At 33.5% G+C, this 20538-nt stretch overlaps 1 protein-coding gene across 9 annotated transcripts in view; it reads left to right on the forward strand.

Moving 5' to 3' along the window:
- Window positions 1-20538, forward strand: part of PCDH7 (protocadherin 7) — a 425601-nt gene that overhangs the window by 191912 nt on the left and 213151 nt on the right. For 5 of the 9 annotated variants that reach the window (XM_047719070.1, XM_047719075.1, XM_047719076.1 and 2 more), the window contains exon 2: window positions 3573-3789. In XM_047719070.1, coding sequence (XP_047575026.1) covers window positions 3573-3789 — 217 coding nt within the window. The remainder of the gene's footprint in view (window positions 1-3572; window positions 3790-20538) is intronic. The other 4 variants (XM_047719071.1, XM_047719079.1, XM_047719072.1 and 1 more) reach the window with 2 other exon arrangements.

The following is a 20538-nucleotide window of genomic DNA, read 5'->3' on the forward strand; positions in this document are numbered from 1 at the left end:
TCATCCTCTTGTGCTTTTTTCTTCTTTTTCTTTTTCTTGAAAAAGACCAGTTTGCCTTTGCAAGACAAGAAACCAGTCATTACTCTGGACAGAAAAATAGAAAGCTCAGATAGCTCAGGTTACAGCAAGTCTTCATGTCCATACTTTTGCATCTCAAGATGGAGCCATGGTTCTAGTTACTCTCCAGGGAAACACTATCCATGAGCATTTAAGGGACCACCTGGCTTTTTGGTAGACTTTGTTTGTTTGTTTTTGGCTGCTCTCATTTGTAGGGTTTCTCCTTCCTCTTTCTTCAAATAAGTCCCTCTTCATTACCCAGAGGGACTTTACAAACTACTGATATCCAGTCCCACCCGGAACGCTGATTCATTGAGTCTAAGTTGAAACCGTGTCTTGGCTTTATGTTTTTTCACAAGTTTTCTGGGCCATTCTAAGGCACATCTAAGTTTAGGAATCCCCACATTAACCACTCCAGAGTACTAATAACAAACAGTGATAGTTACATATACAATGCGAATCCATTCTCTCTGTCACGTCACACAGTCAACACACTACTTTACATTTCTTATTTAGTCAGCATTTCTAGAATATATAAATCATGTGAATTATGTATCTTAACTTCTGCTATAAAATCTATCTTCTCAATAGACCCAATCTGATGATCACTGATGGTATGTAAATACTTGTCTGTCTGCCCATCAATCTGTCTCTCTGGCTCTACCTAACATCTATCTATCTAGTTTGTATCTGATTTACCATTGGAATCAAAGCTTAACCCTTGCACCAATGAGTTTTCTTTCAGAAGTTAGGATTCTACACTGACTTGTTCACATTGCCAAATCAAATACTTTGCCCCAAGAATTTTATCAAAATAGAGCTTGAGATAGTAATATAATGCTGACATTGTATTGTTCAATTCTAATGGAATTATTTTAAATGTTGTTAAACATGATGGGGTCTTTCATGAGCCATTGTGTGACATTCTTTATTTTGGATTTTTATTATGAATTATTTTTGTTTCATCCATTACACGTTATTTTTTTTAAAAAGCTTTTCATACAAAATGAAGCATTTATGAATCTAAATATTTGTTATTATATAAATAGATCTTAGCATTTTAAATTTATAATAACTTTTCTTTCATCGTTAAGTTTAATATGCAACCTAAAATAATTTGTGGAAATTAAAATACAATCAGTATAGGGTAAGAAATGAAGAAAATACACAGATTCATAGAAGTTGTTATACAGTACATAATAGAAAAAATATTTTATTTTTGACATTTTTCACTGCAAACATAACCTATCACCTTTGTGCTGTCCTATCACTACTTTTGGTGGAACTAGCATTTAATCACAGGTTCTGAGTTTACTACCTTCAGCTAAACATCACCCTCTTTTCTATTTTTATATCAAAATGTAACATTTCTCATAATTTCTTATTTTTTCCTTTGTCAACTTATTGACAAATTATGTGTTTCTGTATTCATTTTGATCATTCCTTTTGGGTTAATGAAGACTGATTCTAAAAGATTTGAGAACCATTAAAATAAAATCAAGAACAGCATTTGATCCTCCTTTCTCCCACTCTCTTTCTTTACATGTGTACATTTACCCATTGCTGTGTCTTGAAACGATATGTCTGAATAACCAATGGAGTGCTTTCCTAAATTCAGTATTGTCATTTAAAGCTCATTGTTCAGTAGTATTTACTGAGTGTCTTCTGTATGCAGAGCAATGTGGTTTTAGGAAACTATCAGCAGCCTTGTTTCTTAGATGATACTGAAGAAATCCAGATAATTTGCTGAGAGTGATAAATAGAAAATAATTAAAAGAAAATATGTGCACATAAGATAAAGCATAGCAAATACAAATTAACTTTTATATTTACTTGTATATATGAAACATCATACTACTGTAAAGAAATGTGAGAATTATTAGTTAAGTAAGATTACTGTTTCTAGAATTTATTGCCAGTAAATATGGGGCCATGATATATATATACTTTTTGTACTAGAAATATTTCATAATTGTTTTACTGCAATTCCAATTCAGTGAAACATTATAAAGAAGAGAATGTGCTTTGAATGTTTTTCCCTTACAATAAGATTCAATGGTTTTAAAAGATTGATTTTGAACTAGAATGAATATAGAATTTTATGAAGTTTGTATACTCCAAATAAATACATGAAAGATAAGGTACTGGTTAAGAATGCCAATAATGGACAATATCCCTGGCAAGTCTTCTGAGACAAGATACAAGGAAGATTTGCAGAAGCATGTGTTTTTCTGTAGTAAAACCAATTTTTTAAATTTGGAGGAAATTCCATAACTCTTCATAACTTTCCCTTTAATAACCAACATGTGTAGATTATCATTAACACTTTAAAAATAATCCTGGTCCCAGCTGTGGCTAGTAATTTGTACCATTAGTATTCAAGTTATAAAAGTGCAGAAAAGGCTTTTTACCTTTCTCACTATTTTCTGGCAATGTTAGTTTTATGCTTTATATTGAAAAGAACCAGATGAGTTATATGTTTAAGAATTGCTATTTTCAAACAATGCAAGAATCTTTAATGGATATAACTATTTCCAAGAATAATCTCAGACAGCTATTCCAGAAAATTTTTGTATTGTTTTTTTTCCAATTATTATGTATGTAGCACTATCAATGCATGAGATCAGTTTGTTCTCTGAATGAGACTAAAGCTTTCAATTTATTTTGTAGTTACAATAATCTGTAAATTCCACACATAGTAAATCTTCAGTGCAGCCGACTTCAGTACCATAGTAAATTGTGAGATCCAACTGGATAAAAATATGCAACACTTTAAAGATACAACTTAAAGACAGTACATGATGTAACTTTTTGTTTTTGAACAAACTGTAAACAGTCATAAGCGCATACAATTAAGCTTTTTGGTTTATTTTGTATTCCCTGGTTAAAGAAAGGTTTATCTATTATTTTAATACCATCTTTACAGTTTTTAGTATGACTGAAGTAAGAAATATATTCCTGTTTTCTAGCACTGCATCTAAATTCCTATTTATCACTTGTACCTTAAATAGTTTAATGCACCTGTCGGAACATTCGTTTATATCATATAGACAAAGTTTTTAAAGCTGAAGTTTTAAAAAATGAATTCTTGCAATGATTACTTCAATATTTATTGCCTTCCCAAATCAGTGACACTTGTTTTTATAGAGTCTATTGTGAAAAGCATATTTGAAGTGATGACTACAGAACAGAAGAAGGTTGACTATGTGGTACTAACATAGATTTAAATGTGTTTTTTAAAATCTTTAAAAAAAATGTGTTTTTTAGTGAAATTGCCATTTTCTTATCTCTGTTTCAGAAGGGGAATTTCGCGGGTTTTTTTTTTCTCCATAATAAAATCTAAGTTCTAGGCCTTGCCTCAGATAATGCAGTTAACCAAATAGCTTTCAACATCTCTAAGCATTTTGTATTGAATTAGTCGTCAGTAATCCTTGATGTATGTAATGTATGTGTTTTTTAATAAGATCATTTACAATCTTATATTTTAGTGACATTCAGAATCTTTTCTTTTGCAGCCATTTCGTAGAGTGACGTTTTCTGTTGTGAGTCAGCCTCAGGACCCACATCAGGGGTCACTGCAGAGTTGCTATGACAGCGGGCTGGAGGAGTCAGAGACACCAAGCAGTAAGAGTTCATCAGGGCCAAGGCTGGGTGCCCTTCCACTCCCAGAGGACAACTATGAAAGGACCACGCCGGATGGCAGTGTTGGTGAGGCAGAGCATATGGAAAATGGTAGGGGCAAACACAGCATCCACACACATAATCACGCTAGTGAGCCATAATAAGTGAACTTGCAAGGGTCAGTCTAAAACCCAAATAAAATAGCTGACACTAAAACTATTTTATCTAAAAAAATAAATATTTGCTAAATGACAGAAATGCCAAATAAAGGAACATAACCTTACAGATAAAATTCACCGAACTTGCACCATCATTTTAAAATAGCCTGTCAGAAATAAACACATTTCCAAATAAATCAGAGTAGTATCTGCTATGAAAAAAAAAAAAACAAAACCTAAATTAATTCATAATACCTAAACAATAGCCACTGAGAAAGGTCTTGTGTTATTGTTTTCTTCTATTCATTTTTGTCATGCAACTATTTCTTCAAATGCAGTTGTCCAGCCTTAGTGAAAGGAAATGACAATAAACACACCTTGCTCTTTCTTTTCCTAGGTATTTATTAAAGCATTTGTGAACCTCTCTTTTTGAGTGATAGCTGAAATGGAGTCAAACAAGGAGAACAGTGTTATCTTATTCTCCAGAAATGTATTGTAAATCCTATAAGAACTCCCTTCTCATTTAAGTATACATCATGTTTTTTTTCTTTCATTTTTGTACAAGGTAAAAGAAGAAAGCAAATTTTAGTTCTATATGTTCCTATCCTGTTGTGAAATGATTCTCATGAGGACCACAACAATTGGCCTCCTATACACTTTCTTTTAAGTTATAAAGTTAGATTGCAAATAGTATTTATAAATCTTTTCACACTTGTTTATGTTCCCCAAAACAATCAAATGACGTATTTTTTTGGATTTCAGGTTATAAGTAAATGCCTGAGGAGTAGGCTTGTGTGAAATAATGGAATGGTAAAGTTTATATCAATTTTATTATTATTTCAAGTGTAAAAAGAGATTTGGTTATATGTAGGGGAAGGAAGGGGAATCACGCATTTTATCTCTAGTGAAAACTTGAAATGGATTTGTCTTTCACCATCCCATCCCCCAAGTGAAATAAGACATACCAACTTTCTGTTATATACCAGTTTCTTTAGTGATGATATGCAAATAGAGCATATTAATGCAGGAAAAGTCTGATTTTCTTGAAGTTTACCTATGAATATTAAAAAATCCAGTCTTAGAGAGTAATAGACTATAAATGACCCCAAGTGAAATTATGGCTAAACTAAATCATGTTAAATAATTATTTTTCCACACTGTTATCTGGGTGAAAAGATATGATATCAGGGTATGATGATTGATATCCCTCTTGATTAATAATCCAGAGTTCAAATGGCATTTTGCCTTATGGCTATAAAGGCATGCTTATCTGTGTGTATGGTGGTGTATGCTTATGTGGATGGGAGCTTGATGTGGTTTTTAAGAATTAACTTTTTTTAGTATCTATTTAAATGACTATAAAAATTTTGGTATGAATTGCATTGCTGATGAATATATTTCTAAGGCAAATATGATTGAAATGCTTTGCACAAAAGTAAAAATTAAAATACTACAATAATATTAGACACACACACACACCTAGGAAGGCAGAATTGATCTAAGGACATTCCTATACCTGTGATTACCTTTTGATGATATGATATAGTTTTATTTGTGTTTTAAAAAGTATCTCACAATAAACAACATAATGTACAATTAAGTCTTGATTTTTAGATGTCAGCTATATTAACAGAAAGGACTTTGTATCATTGTCATTATATTCACATTTTAATGTTATTTTTCTGTTTTTTGAGTTTAAGTGGATTCAACACCTTTAATATAAGTAAGAAATGACAAGGAACAAACATAATTATATATGGTAAACACATATCGGTTACTTTTTAGGAAACATAGATGGAAAACTTAACAGGTGAACTTGTTAAGAAGCTAGAAAATTGCTGAGAAACATTTGCCAAGTAAGGCTTTTATTTTTTATAACCATGTTTTTAGTCTTGTTAACAGCAAAGACTATCATAATAGAACTGATTTTTCTGATTTTGTATGTGACTGACACTTGAAATTCAGTTTTATATAATCAGTTGTCATCTGTTAGCTGCGATTCATGTTAGCCCTGATCTATAGGTAATGACAGAAGGAGATGTGATTCACTTTCGGTGATCCAAATGCAGTAGTTGTCATTTGAATAAGTTTTGTTGGGTCCTAGTTTTCAGACTACTATCTAGCCATAAAGTACAATTGTGTTGCTTGAATTCTGGTAATTTTATCTTCAATATTAATGGATCATTCTGACATAAATAGAATTGGAATTGAAACCTGTCAAGTATTCATTTGTCGCATTTAATTGGAATCCAGGTAATCTGCAGCGTTTTGCTTGGTTAGGTTTTAATCAGGATTTGTATTGGATTTTCCATGAAAATACAATTTTGGATGCTGTCTTAGTTCCTAATTATTATTACCTCAAATATTTTCCTTGAATTTTAACCTATGTGAGCAATGCAGTTAAAACTGATTTTTTGGATTAACTTCCATTGTAAAGTTTAGAGGATAATTTCCAGTGCAATAATAAAACATTCCAACATCATGATGCTACCTGGGTATGTGTTAGAACAGCTAATGATAAAAATAAGTTGTCATAGATGCTGGAGTGAGGAAGTAACTAAAAATAACTAAAATAACTAGAAGGAAAATTTAAGTAGAGAGGCAGTGAAATACACTTATGTTCTTCAAAAGCTTTTATTTGCTTCTCATACTTTAACATAATAAACACAATTTCATAAAGAGGGCCTGTGGATTAATAAGCTTTATAATAAGCTTTATCCTACATCCCAACCCGCCTTACTGCCAAATGATGAATGAGGTTTTATTCTCTTATCAGCTTAGGAAAAAGAATACACTATAAGAATCAACATAATTTCATAAAACCTGAATCTAATAATTAGAATGAGTCCCACCATTTTAATAATTCCAGATCCAGGTACTTACATCCATGGGTCTCTGGAAAACAGTAATGGAAATGATGTCATTAAAAATATTTCAAGAATTTGTTTTGAATTAGACATTAATTCATGAAAAACATCACTAATATATTTTTCTTTGCTCTTCATGAATTATTATCAATATTATGATGATCTCGTGTTGATCTTTTGATAAGATTGGGGAAATTAGTCATTTATTATTTGAATAAAATACACTTAATGGGACAGGATATTTTATTTTATTATATATTATCGGGAGCGGGCAGAGGGAGAAGGAGAGGTAGAATTTCAAGCAGGCTCCATGCTTAGCATGGAGCCTGATGCAGGGCTAAATCTCACAATCCAGAGATCATGACCTGAGCCAAAAGGATAAGATATTTTAAAATATGGGGTTCATGATAGGAAGTTGAGTAATGATAAAATATTTGATAATGCAAATATTAAAACAATTGAAACCTATTACAATGAATTCATAATTCAAGTGAAAAACAAATATTGTTTAAAAACATCATCACATTAAGAGCATAAATTGACTATGCAAGAGCTTGCCTTTGTCTACGTCATGCAGTTGTCTTCAGATTTTCTCTTGGAGTGGTATTCAACAGTTTCTTTAGATCTACTGTTAGTTGACAATTGACCTTTGACTTCATGCCATAGTCTACTTATTCTTCTCAGTTACCCCCTAAATTACCTTTGCAAGTCCAATTTGGCTTTTCTATGTGTACTGTAACCATATACAGTGTTTAGAAACTCAGATAAAGGAAGCACCCCATTTGACCTCCAATCCCAATTTTGCCTTTAGGATTGGGTAGCTCACTTTTTCCTTCTGGATCTGCTTCTAATCAGCTATAAGGTGGTTAACAGAATTAACTCTAAAATCTTACTCAAATCCAACAATCTGTGATTTTTTTCTTTATATCCAATTTTCCTTAGATGTTTTACTCTCCAAATCAGAAACAGAGCTTTGGGCAGATTTTAAAAAGTTAAATGAGTTAAAAAATTTGGCCACTCTAAAATGCCCAATTAATTTTATGTCTCTTGGTTTTCTCAGATATTTAAAAGATAATTTTGATTTTTATGCACTAATATTTCTGAGCCCCCCCAATTCCAAACTTTCTTATTTTTTCAGAAATATGTAAGTTAGGCTTAGTCATTGTTTCATTCATTCTCCTCATTCCACATGTGTTCAGTATTATTTAGAGCACACTGTTTTTGAGTATTAAACCACGGTACAGTTTATCACAAACTCATTTTGTATCTGCCGTGGACTTTTCACATTGCTTTCAGAAACACTAAGGGTTGCTGGAGGGGGCAGGAGTGGGGATAGGATAATTGGGTGATAGACATTAAAGAGGGCATGTGATGTAATGAGCACTGGGTATTATATAAGACTGACGAATCACTGACCTCTACCTCTGAAACTAATAATAAATTATATGTTAGTTAATTGAATTTAAATAAAAATTTAAAATTTTAAAAAAATACATGTGTATAATTGAAATTGGAAATGAAGTACCATTTTTTATATGACCAAAGGTAATGAGAATGGAGACTAGACTAATAACTTTGTGTGGGATAAAGGGCTCTCTCTCTACCTTTCTCCCACCTACCCAGTTTCCAACAGTCACTTTTAAGGTCCTGCCACCTAGTCACTGTTAGCTTGTTTTCAGTTAGATTGAATTAAGTAGCAAGGTTGTGTCTTCCATCTTTCCAAAGATGCTCAAACACTTCTTAATAGCATAAGTTTAATACCTCAAAACAAATGCCCTGCAAATGCACCCCCCCCCTTTTTTAAATTTCTGCATGAAGAGACTCACATACCCTGGAAAGGATTCATTTGCATGGTTCTGCTTTTCAGCCTGCCTCTCTATTGCCAGAGGTGGACTGAATTTTCTACCTTTCTAGAAGTAGAACTTTTCTAGAAGTAGTACTTTTCTACTTCTCTGTGACAAGGGTTTGTGCCTCCCAAGTATCCCCAAGTCCACATGCCCCCCTCCCTGACTTCTGGAGGACTTTACTCACTTCTGCTTCTTCATGGTGATTAGAGACAGAAAGAGATTACAGAGGCTGTCTCCAATAAAGATATGGTGCAACAGCTTTCCAGTAAATGAGCAGCACAGTTTAAAAGAATCCAAAGAAGATACTATCCTAGGGAAGAGACAATGTTGTGGATAGAGTATAGTGGTTTAAAAACCAGGCTTTGAAATCTAATATCATTGGTTTGAATCCTGGTTTTTCCTCTTCCTGGCAGTGCAGTTTTCTGACCTCACTTAGCCCCACTTCCTTCAATAATAAACGTTATTATTGTGGAAGCAACTGAATGAGATAATAACACCTAATAATTTATGAATAAATAATGAGTCGTAATAATTCCCCATATTCATTGGTGGTAGAATTATTTACTATTATACAAATAGTAATGATAAATAATATTGATTATTATTAACTTCAGGTAAATTTGACATAACAGAATAGCTTAGTCATGAAAGCATCATGAAAATGTTTTGTCTCACAGTGATTCACAGACCTGTACCCTTGAAACAAATAATACATTATATGTTAATAAAAAATAAATAAGTAAAATGTTTAGTCTCACAAAGATAGCAATTCTAAAATTATTGGTAAGAAGGATATTCTCACCTTGGATACCTTTTAGTCAATTTCTCATTTTTGTGGCGCATCAAAGGGTAACACCAAGGAGCAGATATGTTTAAATATATCAAGGATGTGAAATGAAGGAAAAGGAAGATTCTGTCCTCTGGCAAGAGGACGGAATGAACCCCACTCTTTTTGTCCTTTGTCATTCAAGGTGGGGAGAAGCCGTTATTACCTTCCTATATTCTTTTCTCACTTTTTAATGTTGTTACATTTATGCTCAGTGTTGCAGTTAAGCGTATATCCTTCAGGTGCGTGTTTTCCTTTGAACCACTGAGAAATATTCTCAGTGACAGGGAAAACAGCTAAAAAAAGTGTCCAATTAGTATGCTTACCAAACTCTCAGCCCTTTCTTTTTTAATCTCAGTATTAATAATTAACACTGATAAAATGTGTGGCCATATTATCCTTTTTATTCTAATCTGGTCCTTTAAAACTAGATCATTCTGCTGAACCCTTATGACATTTGAGGATGGAATGAGCTCTCATCAAATCTCAAAGTGACTATAGAGGTCAGTTAGTTTCTTTGTTGCCTCCAGACTCTTGAATCATTTGCTCATCCGAATTTCAGCACACTTGTTAGATAATGCATTTTATGTTTAGCTTCTTCTTTAGTTAGGGTATCCTCTCCATGTTTTTTGCATTCTTTTTTGCCAAAAGACTATGTACTTCCATTCCTTCTCTGACTTTTTTCTGGATATGTGTAACAATTTTGATGTTGCTGAAATATAACAACACTCTTACGCATCTTTTGCATGGTAAAGAAACACTAGAACTTGTCTTTTCAGTTGGCATCAGCCCTCAACCTCAGAGGATAGTTTATTTAATGAGACACTGCTTCACTTCAATATTCCTCATTGAGAAATTGTTAACTCTTCTACTGCAGGGATTTTTTTTTTTTAAAGAAAAGCATTATTTTCTTAAGTACAGCAGGATGGTATTATTCCTGGCTCTTATTTAATGGGTTAATTATATACTAACAAATCTGTGGTTATTCCTTTGATTCAACAAATATGTCCTGAAAATAAAGTATGACCAAGGCTCTCTGAGGAAGTTGAAGTGAATGAGAAACCATCTCTGCTTCGATGGTGCAACTCCTTATGTTGTGGAGATACAACTGTGATTTCAGTAAATTCACTACAGTGTGAAAAGGGGAAAACTCTTTAGAGAAGTTCAGAGCAGTGTAAAGAACAGAGAAGAGAGAGGAAAACTCTATAGATGAAATGATTTTAAATGCACTTATTGAAATTTTTACATTATAAACAACGTCTTGGACTGGAAGAAGGCCTTAAAATGGTGTCTGCATTGTACCCCCTTTTTCTACCTACCCATCATCTATGTCATGTAAAAATAATAATTAAATTGGTCTGGAGGTTTTATGGTAAGCCAGGTAAAGTGAAATTATTTGTTTAATTTTTCTAATCAAGTTATTGTTTTTTCTTTTCGTTATCTTTCCTTGAGTGTTCTTGTTGCTAAACATAATTACTTCAAAAACTCTAGAATTTATCAGTGATGAAACTGGCAGCACACACTAAAGCCAGGTTGAAACTACAGAACAGATTAATTTTATGTCTTTCTTCTCTTTCTGCTTATATACATGGATAATTAATTAAAATATGTGTGATTTAAATAAGGTCTTTCAAACTTAAAAAGGGCCTGTAAATAATCTTTTGAATTTATTGTCATTTCTTTTCAGAAGACCAATTATATTACTTAAATTAGGAAGGTGATTAGAGTAGATTACAGAAGATCGGATTAGATTAGTTTTATTTTTGCAAAACTAATGCATTTCTTGTGTTGTGGTTGCAAATTGTTTTTGTGATTGCTGTCTTAAGATTCAAGTTAAGTTCATGGGTATTTGTCTTTATGTCATATTCCCTTTCTATCTGAAATATAGACAATAGATTTGCCTTGTTTTTAAATCTTGTTTCTGGTAAGTTTTTACTTAATTTATGCATATTGATTTTGTTTTTGTTTTGACATTACTCTTATTTTTTGCATGCCTTCTCATTACTGTTCAGGAAGTAGAATTATAAGTTTATTACAAAATGAGGATATATTTGAAACACATGCAAATTTAAATGCTTTCTTTAAACAGATTTTCAACTGCTAAAATACGACAATCCAAAAAAAACCCACAATTTTTGTTATTGGGTGTTCAAATGAAACTGTGGTGAGTGCTATAAAATGTATTGGTAATAAAAGATGGTAGAACAGTAGCCTGCTGTTTAACAACAGTCTATGTGTTCATTTGTGTCATAAAATATGTCTTACAATTTTATTTCTGCTCTCAAATGCTCACCATCTATGTTGATAAGGTAATGAGGGGACCCGCATATGATCTGAGCCTGGTAAGCTTCTCTGAGGATGCATTCCTATGAGCCATAGAGTGTAGACTGAATTATGCCCATTGTTTTTATTCAGTATGAGACTGAATTTCACCAGCCCAGCATTTGTAGCAAAAGGTCATAGCAGTCATAACTGAAAATTGTGTACAATGAACAGGGAGTTTGGAATACTCTGAGAATTCATTTTGTTCAGTAACCATTTGCTGAGCATTTACTCTATGCAAATTCCCATGAAGGATCCAAAGGTTAATGAGACATGCTCTCTGCCTCCTAAGCATTTGAAAATCATGGTAGAGAATGACATGTACAGATGTAGATATTTAAAAGTAAAGGCATGGGAGCCTCTATGGAGAAGTTAAAAGCTACCACAACCACAAGATGATGAGCTGAGGATATGAAAAACCACAGCCAGACTCTGAAGAATGGATAAGTAGGGATTTGATAAGAAAAGTATGGGTATAGTTACAAAGAATAGTGAATGATGTCAAGGAGATCAACTTGAGAGGGCGGTGCTATTTTACCACGTTGGGAAAAATGGTAAGAATTTCCATTTCCAGGAGAATTAATCTGATTAAGACATGTGGACTTTATTTTTTTATTTTTTTTTGACATGTGGACTTTAAAGTACTTTTGAAAAAAATCAGACAATATCAAGCAGACCATTGAAAATGTCCTCTGAAACTAGAGAGTATACATAAATCACAGAAATATAGCTTTTGGAGTCACTAGCACCCTGGTGATTATGAAATCTTGGGAACAGTGAGACCATCAGTGAAGCAGATGCCACTGAGAAGACATGATACCCAACATGAAATAAAAATACTGAAATATAAAAGAATCTTGGAGAAGTAAGTTACAGTGAAGGTGCCTGTGAATGATATTTTTTAAAGGCAAAAATAAGCTGTGGCAGGTTGAGGGGAAATTTAGAATTAGGAAAGTAGGAATTATCAAACATCCAGTGATACAGAGATGAAGAAAGCAGATACCGGATCTTGCAGACCTTGATAAGAAAAAGAGCTAGAAGACCCAACTGAGAGAGATGATTGTTCTTCTTTTTTTTTTTTTAAAGATTTTATTTATTTATTTGACAGAGAAAGAGAGATCACAAGGAGGCAGAGAGTCAGGCAGAGAGAGAGGGGGAAGCAGCCTCCCGGCTGAGCAGAGAGCCAGATGCAGAGCTCCATCCCAGGACCCTGAGATCATGACCTGAGCCGAAGGCAGAAGCTTAACCCACTGAGCCACCCAGGTGCCCCAAGATGGTTGTTCTTTACATTCTTCTCTCCAATGACCCTGTAAGCTGTTTGAGGACAGATTCTTTGCCTTGTTGAGCTTAGCATGATATAACTGGAATAATCCCTACACACAGATATCCAAAAAAATTGTTGAATTCAATTATATGGTCTTAGGGCTGAATGTCTCTGATAGGGATTTAGTAGAAGTGAGACTACTGAGAAAACTGAAGACCAGGAAGTATAGTGTCAAAACACACTTGAGAATGTTTTTTCAGGTCAAATAAGTTCATTATAATGTCATTATCAAAGACAAGGGTATGGTTGTTGCATCCCTTGACACCAATCTTAATGAATTTTTTTTATGGTTATTTATTTAAGAGAGAGAGGAGGGAGGGGCAGAGGGAGAGAATCCCCTAGCAGACTCTGTGCTGAGCATGGAGCCCAACATGAGGCTCGATCTCCTAACCCTGAGATCATGACCTGAGCCAAAACCAAGAGTTGGATGCTCAGCCAACTAAGCTACCCAGGTGCCCCTTAATGAATTTCTAATTATCTTATGCTCCCATTGTTCAGAATTATTGTTTTATTTTTACAAAATTTACTGAAAGTACTACTGGGTCTGAAATTTCTACGTAACAGGTTGTATTATATTTCCTTGAGTGATATATCAATTACTCCTTTAAATTAGATTTTGCCTCTAATATCACTTTTATATTTCACTGTATGCGGGGCCATCATTTGTCCATCTCACTGTCTTGAAATTTATATGGTGTCTGACTAATTGTATTTTTGTTGAAATCCCATAATAACATTTTCCTGGTTATCATCAAAAATTTTTATTTTGTAATTACAAGAGTCCTGACAGTTTAAGAGTGTTATCAGTGATTGGTAATACTGTGCAAATAGATGTGCTTCAAAACAGAAAATAATGAAAAGATAATTTACTTAAGAAATAAATTCAAACAACTTAGTATAAGGACTCTCCAAATCCAGGCTATTTTATATGTAAATAACACCACAGAAATGTAATGACAAAAATGCTTACCACAGCTAGTACACCATGAAAGGGAAGAAATGCCTCCAAATATGTTATGTGCAAAGAGTTACTAATAATGATTTGCCAGGCAGATGCTACTTTTGATGTTGTTTTTATCTAAGGAAGGTCAACCATCAATGTCACATAAATTTATTCTTTCTCTGTGTTCATTGTTGCTTAGTAGGAATTATGAATAGGGACTTTATTGATAAAACTTGTCCCTTCCAGTGCAAGATGATCTAAGCAATTCTGCATAATAATTTCCAAATAAAAATGCAACTCCAAGTTAATCACACATACACTTATTTGGTTTATCAGAAATCGCTAGACATATCCATTTTTTGGCTTGGCATATGCATTCTCCGTTGTCCTGAAGCTTTGAATAGAGAGTATGGGAATGTAGGGTATGCCAAGAAAAGACTACCTGTCTGGTTGCCAGATGGACTCTAGGAGCCACCTGGCAATTTTTTTCCCCCTTAATCTAAGAATCAAAATTTTATCAGTGCACAGAATTATACAGAGCCAAGACCAATTTTCAACAATATTACAAGACCCTGATTTCAAAGTTGAGCATCCATTTATCAAATTTTGAGCAGGAGAATATCCTATTCAGAAATAGGGATATTCCTGCGTCTTCTCTCAGAAGGTACTCTTTATCTCTAAAGAGATCCAAGGCAAATCAGCATATCCCTTAAAAGATTGCCTGGTGAGGGTGTAATCAGAAGAGGGAGGGGCTTCATCCAGACCCATGGAGACCGGATGAAGCCTGCTGAAACACATCCACCACTGAATGGATCATGTCCTGAAAAAGAGATTGCTTTGGCTCCCTAGATTCAGGGCATCTTTTAGGACTGGGCACCAACTGAGATCCTGGGTCCCTAACTTGTGTTTGTTGTTATTGTTGTTTGTTTTCCCTTTAAGGTCATCTCTTAAGGATTTTCATATTTTTCTTAAAATATGTAAATCATTTTTTCATTATCAGCTTTAAGCAAGTTTACATAGCCAGACTTCATTCCTCTCCTTGCTTCTAGTTCATTCTATAACGTGTCTTTGCATGATCTAAACATTCAGCCAGTTTTTCATCAGATCTATTGTTTACCTCAGCAGTTATCTTGCTGTTCCTCTCCAGTGGGTGACACCTGACACTTAAAACTGTGTATCAAAAACATCTCCCGGAGTGATATGTAATTTTCAACATTGGTATTTCTATACTCATAATTTCTTGGATGATTCTTACCTAAAATAAACTCAATCTTCAATTATACAAATACTTGGAGGAAATCGAGTTTTAGGGACTAGTGCTTCTTTTCCCCCTTTACTTTAGTCGGCACAATGTTAACCATACATCATCTTTAAACAGGTGATTGGAAGCCACATGTTCACATAGAACCATATTTTATCAGAGTTCTTCGCCTTGAGCTTCCTCCCCTTCATTCAGTGTGATCAATTGTGTTCAGCCTTCACTAGTTCTTTCAGAATTCAATTCTGAGAGGCACTTCTAGTCTCCTGGACAACATTGGTTCATCTCTTTCTCCCAGAATAATGAGGTTCTAAAATCTAATTCTTGCCTATTTCAGCCCTAGACTGTTTTTATCCTCTTTTGTGAAATCAAACCCACATGCTTTTCTTTTGTAGCCCAGGTCTCGGTATTACCTATGTCCTCAGGATCAACTAGTTATTAAATTAGTTCTATCAATTGTCCATGGGTTTAGAGGTCCCCATGTGTGTTTTTCTTATGTAACTACATTTCATTTCAGAGCACAAAGTGCAGGACTTTTGACTTGATTACTTAGCCTATTTTTTTTTTTTTTCTTTTTAAGTCTTTGAAAATACTAGGGAAAATATTAGGGAAAATACACTACTCTTCTTTACCCAAATGAAAAGTTCTGAATTTCTCCGACATTCTCTGAATTCCTCCTTCATTCCTGAAGGAGGATTAGAGGACTGTCCCACAGACTGACTCTGAGGTTTCACATTTTTATTATTTTATGCATGCTAATAACCTTATATCTTTATCTTTCCCAACTTCACCATCCCATATACATTTTCTCCCTTGTAATATCTCATCTGTGACATTTTGAGGATCAAGTGATTCATTTTCTATACCGAAAGTCATTATATTTTGAGTCTTTTTAGACTACCAAGTTATGTATTCCTTTTGAGGTAGCTTTTAGAAAAGTCTGTCTTATAAATGTTCAATTTTAAAATGTCCTTCTTAAATCTAACTTAATTCTTCTGTTATAAGACATAATACATAATAATACTATATAATAATTATATATGTCAATATTATATGTTATATTTATATATCAAAAGAACTAATGCCAGAAGTTCAAGCTCCACCACATTTTCAGGAAAGGAACCTGGATCAATACACATATCTCACTCACTTAAAAATGGGAACAAGAATTATAATAATTACACTCCTATCTTCCTTAAAAGGTTGTTGTGCAGTTATACCTGAACATATATTTTTAGGTAGTCAGCATTTAACAAAATTATATCAAGTTACTACTCTACTATGTTCAATTGTTTATATACATTTCACTGTTTTTTCTGGTTCTACAGCTTTTTCTTTTCCACGTCAAACTACTGTGTTCATAATATTTAGTAAGTGCATGATTGTTTTCTTGCCTACAAAAATATTCAGTGGCCTCACAATTTTTGCCCAAAAGGTAAGTTGTTTCCTGGCCCCTTTTGAAATCCATATTGGTTTTTAAAGATAAGAGCAAATGGCTCTCTATGTATTGTGAATAACTGCCAATATTTATAATATAATTCTGTGAAAACCACAGACAAGGAAAACTTATTAATTGTTTCAGATTTATTTTCTGCAGCTAAGTAGCTTGTCTTTAAGAGGCCTGCATATATTTTCCTGGATTTATTGTGAAAGAGTGGTAAATGACAGAAACCAGTAACTCACAGAGATATTCATCAAATAATTATTAAAGATCATTCAGTGCCCAGCAGCAGAACAGTTCTTAAAACTCTGATATTACAGATGACTCTCAAATATTCATGGCAGTGAGAAAAACTTTGTAAAGGATGATCGCCAATCAGAGTATGGATAGATTCTGCTAATTAGGCACCTATTCATAGCTCTTATTCACTTTTCTACTTATGCTGCTAATTAAGCCAAATATATTTATAAATGTAGAAATCAACTTTTATGGAGTATTTGAGATAATTTTCAGAGTATAGTGCAGAACAACCCAATTACAATACAATTCAAGCATAAAGGGCTAAAGGGATTTTAAAGGGAAGTCATCATGAAGTATCTCAAATGTCAGAGACAAATGAATTATAGACTTATTCACTCCTGCTCGCCCATAGACACACAAAGTGAGAAACACCAGAAAAGAACAATTTACCATAAAGTGGGTATTATATCTACATTAAAGTTTATTGGAATGATGAAATAGTATCCTTATTAAGTATCAAAAATAAATGATAAAAAGATAAGGTAAACTGAAATAATAAACTAATACTTTTATAGTACATTAGTGCTAACCTGAAGATTCTACATATTCATTTGCTTTGTAGAATCACTGAGGAAGGTAATATTATCGGCCTTTGTATAGATGATGATACCGGGAAGAAGATATGCAAAATTGTGGTTAATAACTAATAACACTAGGTGCTCAATACATAGGAGTTATTATTATTTATCATCCTTGCTTTTTGGATGATAAGCGCCACAGGGCTGTATTTGCACTACTGCATTTAAAGTTCATTAAACCTATTGCAGCTATGATAATTATTTCTATTTTAAAAGCATCTTTAAGTAGATTAGTTTTATTTTATATTTAATGGAAGCATTCATTTATTATGTAGTTTTGAGCAAATCATTGATCTTGTGTCATTATCTAAGGCAGAAAAGCCATTCCTTAAGCCTATTTTTCAGGGACATTAAGAGAATCCCACTTTTTATTGTGTGATTTAAAACACAATAAAAAACAATGCCTGTTTTTTGTAATTTTGGAAAAGCAGTATTATAGTTCATCATTGAAATAGTTCCTTGACAGAAATGTTGAGATCTGGGATCATAAGTGAAATAGTCAAGTTTTTATATCATAAAAATCAGGAAAAGCCTAATAGATTTTTTTCTTGTCATAATAATAACAGAATAATAGACTCGATATCATGAGCTGCTTGATGAAATACAGTACTCAAAATGAGGTAAGGATCAATACCAGGTGCTTTATTCACTGGTTGTACTTGATAATTCTGTTCCTTATGCTTGTATCTCATTGGTAGTTCATTCTACACACACACACACACACACACACACACACACACACACACACACATCTTAACTGCACCCTCTGCCAAGGCTGGGAGGGTGCTTCACTCCATGGAATAATGCATATGCATAAGAAAATACAGCTTTAGCAGCCTGCTTCTGGAGTTGGTCCCATGCCTCCTAAAGATTGTAGAAACAAAGCAATTAACTTTTTAATTATGCAAACCATTCGGTAAAGTAAGCACTAAAAAGATGTTTAAGCAGTTTATTTAATACTTTTAATACTGTCTCGGTAATGTTGGAAATATCAAAATAAGCTAAAACAGGCTAAATGCACAAACTCTCAGAGGTTTATTTTAAATGTCCTCTTTGCAGGATAAATATAGGAAAAAAAAAATGCTTTCATACCCATATTGCTATCTTCAAAACTATTAGATTGTGTTAAATATGATTTTTATATAACATAATCAATTTAGAAAGGATCCTAGCTATTTCAAGACGTGGGCACACATATTTTTAACTACGGCAGAAGTCCCAGACCTCCCAATGGAATTTTTTTTCACTTTTTTAAAAGATTTATTTATTTATTTATTTATTTGAGAGAGAGAACGGAAGAAAAAAGAGAGAGAGAAAGAAAGAAAGAAAGAAAGAAAGAAAGAAAGAGGGAGGGAATTTGGGGGTCGGGAGTCAGAGGGAGTGGGAGAAGCAGACTCCCTGCTGAGCAGGGAAGCCTATGCTTGACCCAAGACCATGGGATCTTGACCTGAGCCAAAAGGCAGACACTTCAGATCTTTGGGATCAAGCCTGCTTCACCTTCTCTTCCCTACTCCTGTTCTCTCTCCCTATCTGCCTCCGTGTCTGTCTCAAATAAATAAATAAAACCTCTAAAAACAAACAAACAAACCCACCCTTCTGGGGAGAATGATTAATTAGGTTACTCAAATTTAAAAAGAAGAAAGGAAGAAAGAAAGAGAGAAAGAAAGAAACTTCCTTAGATACAGTAACAAATTAAGATAAATTGGAAATGAATTTTGAAATCACTGGCATGACATGTTAAAGGGCATATGTATCTGCCAGAAAGAATTTCCCAGTCCCTCCTACTCAGGTATTATACCCTGTTAAACCTTTTAATAGCAGCAAGAAGATACAGCTTATAAAGGTAGATTGATGATTCTATTGGTGCTAACATTTACAACATTGTAATTGTTTTTCATACTAAAATAAGAATATGTATTTTTAATTTGACATATGGAATCACTTCATGTATTTAGGAATATACAGGCATAAAAGATGGTGCATATTTCAGTGTGGGATTAAGTAAAAATATCTATTTTCACTGAGAAGCTGGCATATTTAGTTCACTAATAATTGACCTCATCATTAAGCAGCTAAAAGCCCCCATCTGCCCCTGATGCTCATTTGTAATTATCATATATGTTTTAGCATCAATGCCATGGCCTTCATTTCCTCTGATGGGAAGAAAGCATGGCATTTCTGAAGTGGTTAAGGCAATTCTCCTGCCTCTATAGCGGAAAAGAAAGAACAGAAATATAATATAGCTACATGGAGAGAAGCCTGCCTCTGAGCTCTTTTCATTTTAGCAGCTTGAGAAATATTGCTGCATGTTATTGCTCAGACACACATTCTTTCTAAATGAAGGTTACTGCCATTGATTTCAAAGAGCAAAAGGATCCATTGTAATATTTTTTGTACTTCATTTAGTCAGCCTCCTTATTGATTGGACTTCATGAACTATCTTCTTCTACCTGATGTGCCTTCTTAAACAATTTTGAGGACAAATATTTTATTTAGTGGCTCAACATGTGGAGAATTTGACTTTCCAGTTACTGTATATTTCAGATGCTCCTTCTGAAATTTATAAGCAAACTTTAGGAAATCTCAGCATTGTTCACTTGGGAAACACACAGAGGCATGGATACACACACCATACTTGGTACGCTGGGATGAGAAGGCTAACACATATCTTGGAGATAATTGGAATAATAAATTACACCTTCAGAAAGATTTTATTTTAGAAATGTTCTATTAAGGTCAATAGTTTCATTAGTTGTGAACTCCTAACATATTGAGACTTTGTATTTTAAAATCAGTAATATTTTCTATACTAAAATAAACTTTATTAAATGGCAAATAGAACATTTGTAGTACTTATTTCTTTAAAATTTGGATTATTTTCTCTCATCGCTTAACATGTCAACCTGGAATTCAATATAATTCTTTAAATAATAGACCAAAAAAAAGACTGTAATATAACTTACAGCTTACCAACTACAGACTTTTCTAATGCCTTC

This window comes from Lutra lutra, chromosome 2, assembly GCF_902655055.1.
Source record: "Lutra lutra chromosome 2, mLutLut1.2, whole genome shotgun sequence".
Lineage (NCBI taxonomy): Eukaryota > Metazoa > Chordata > Mammalia > Carnivora > Mustelidae > Lutra > Lutra lutra.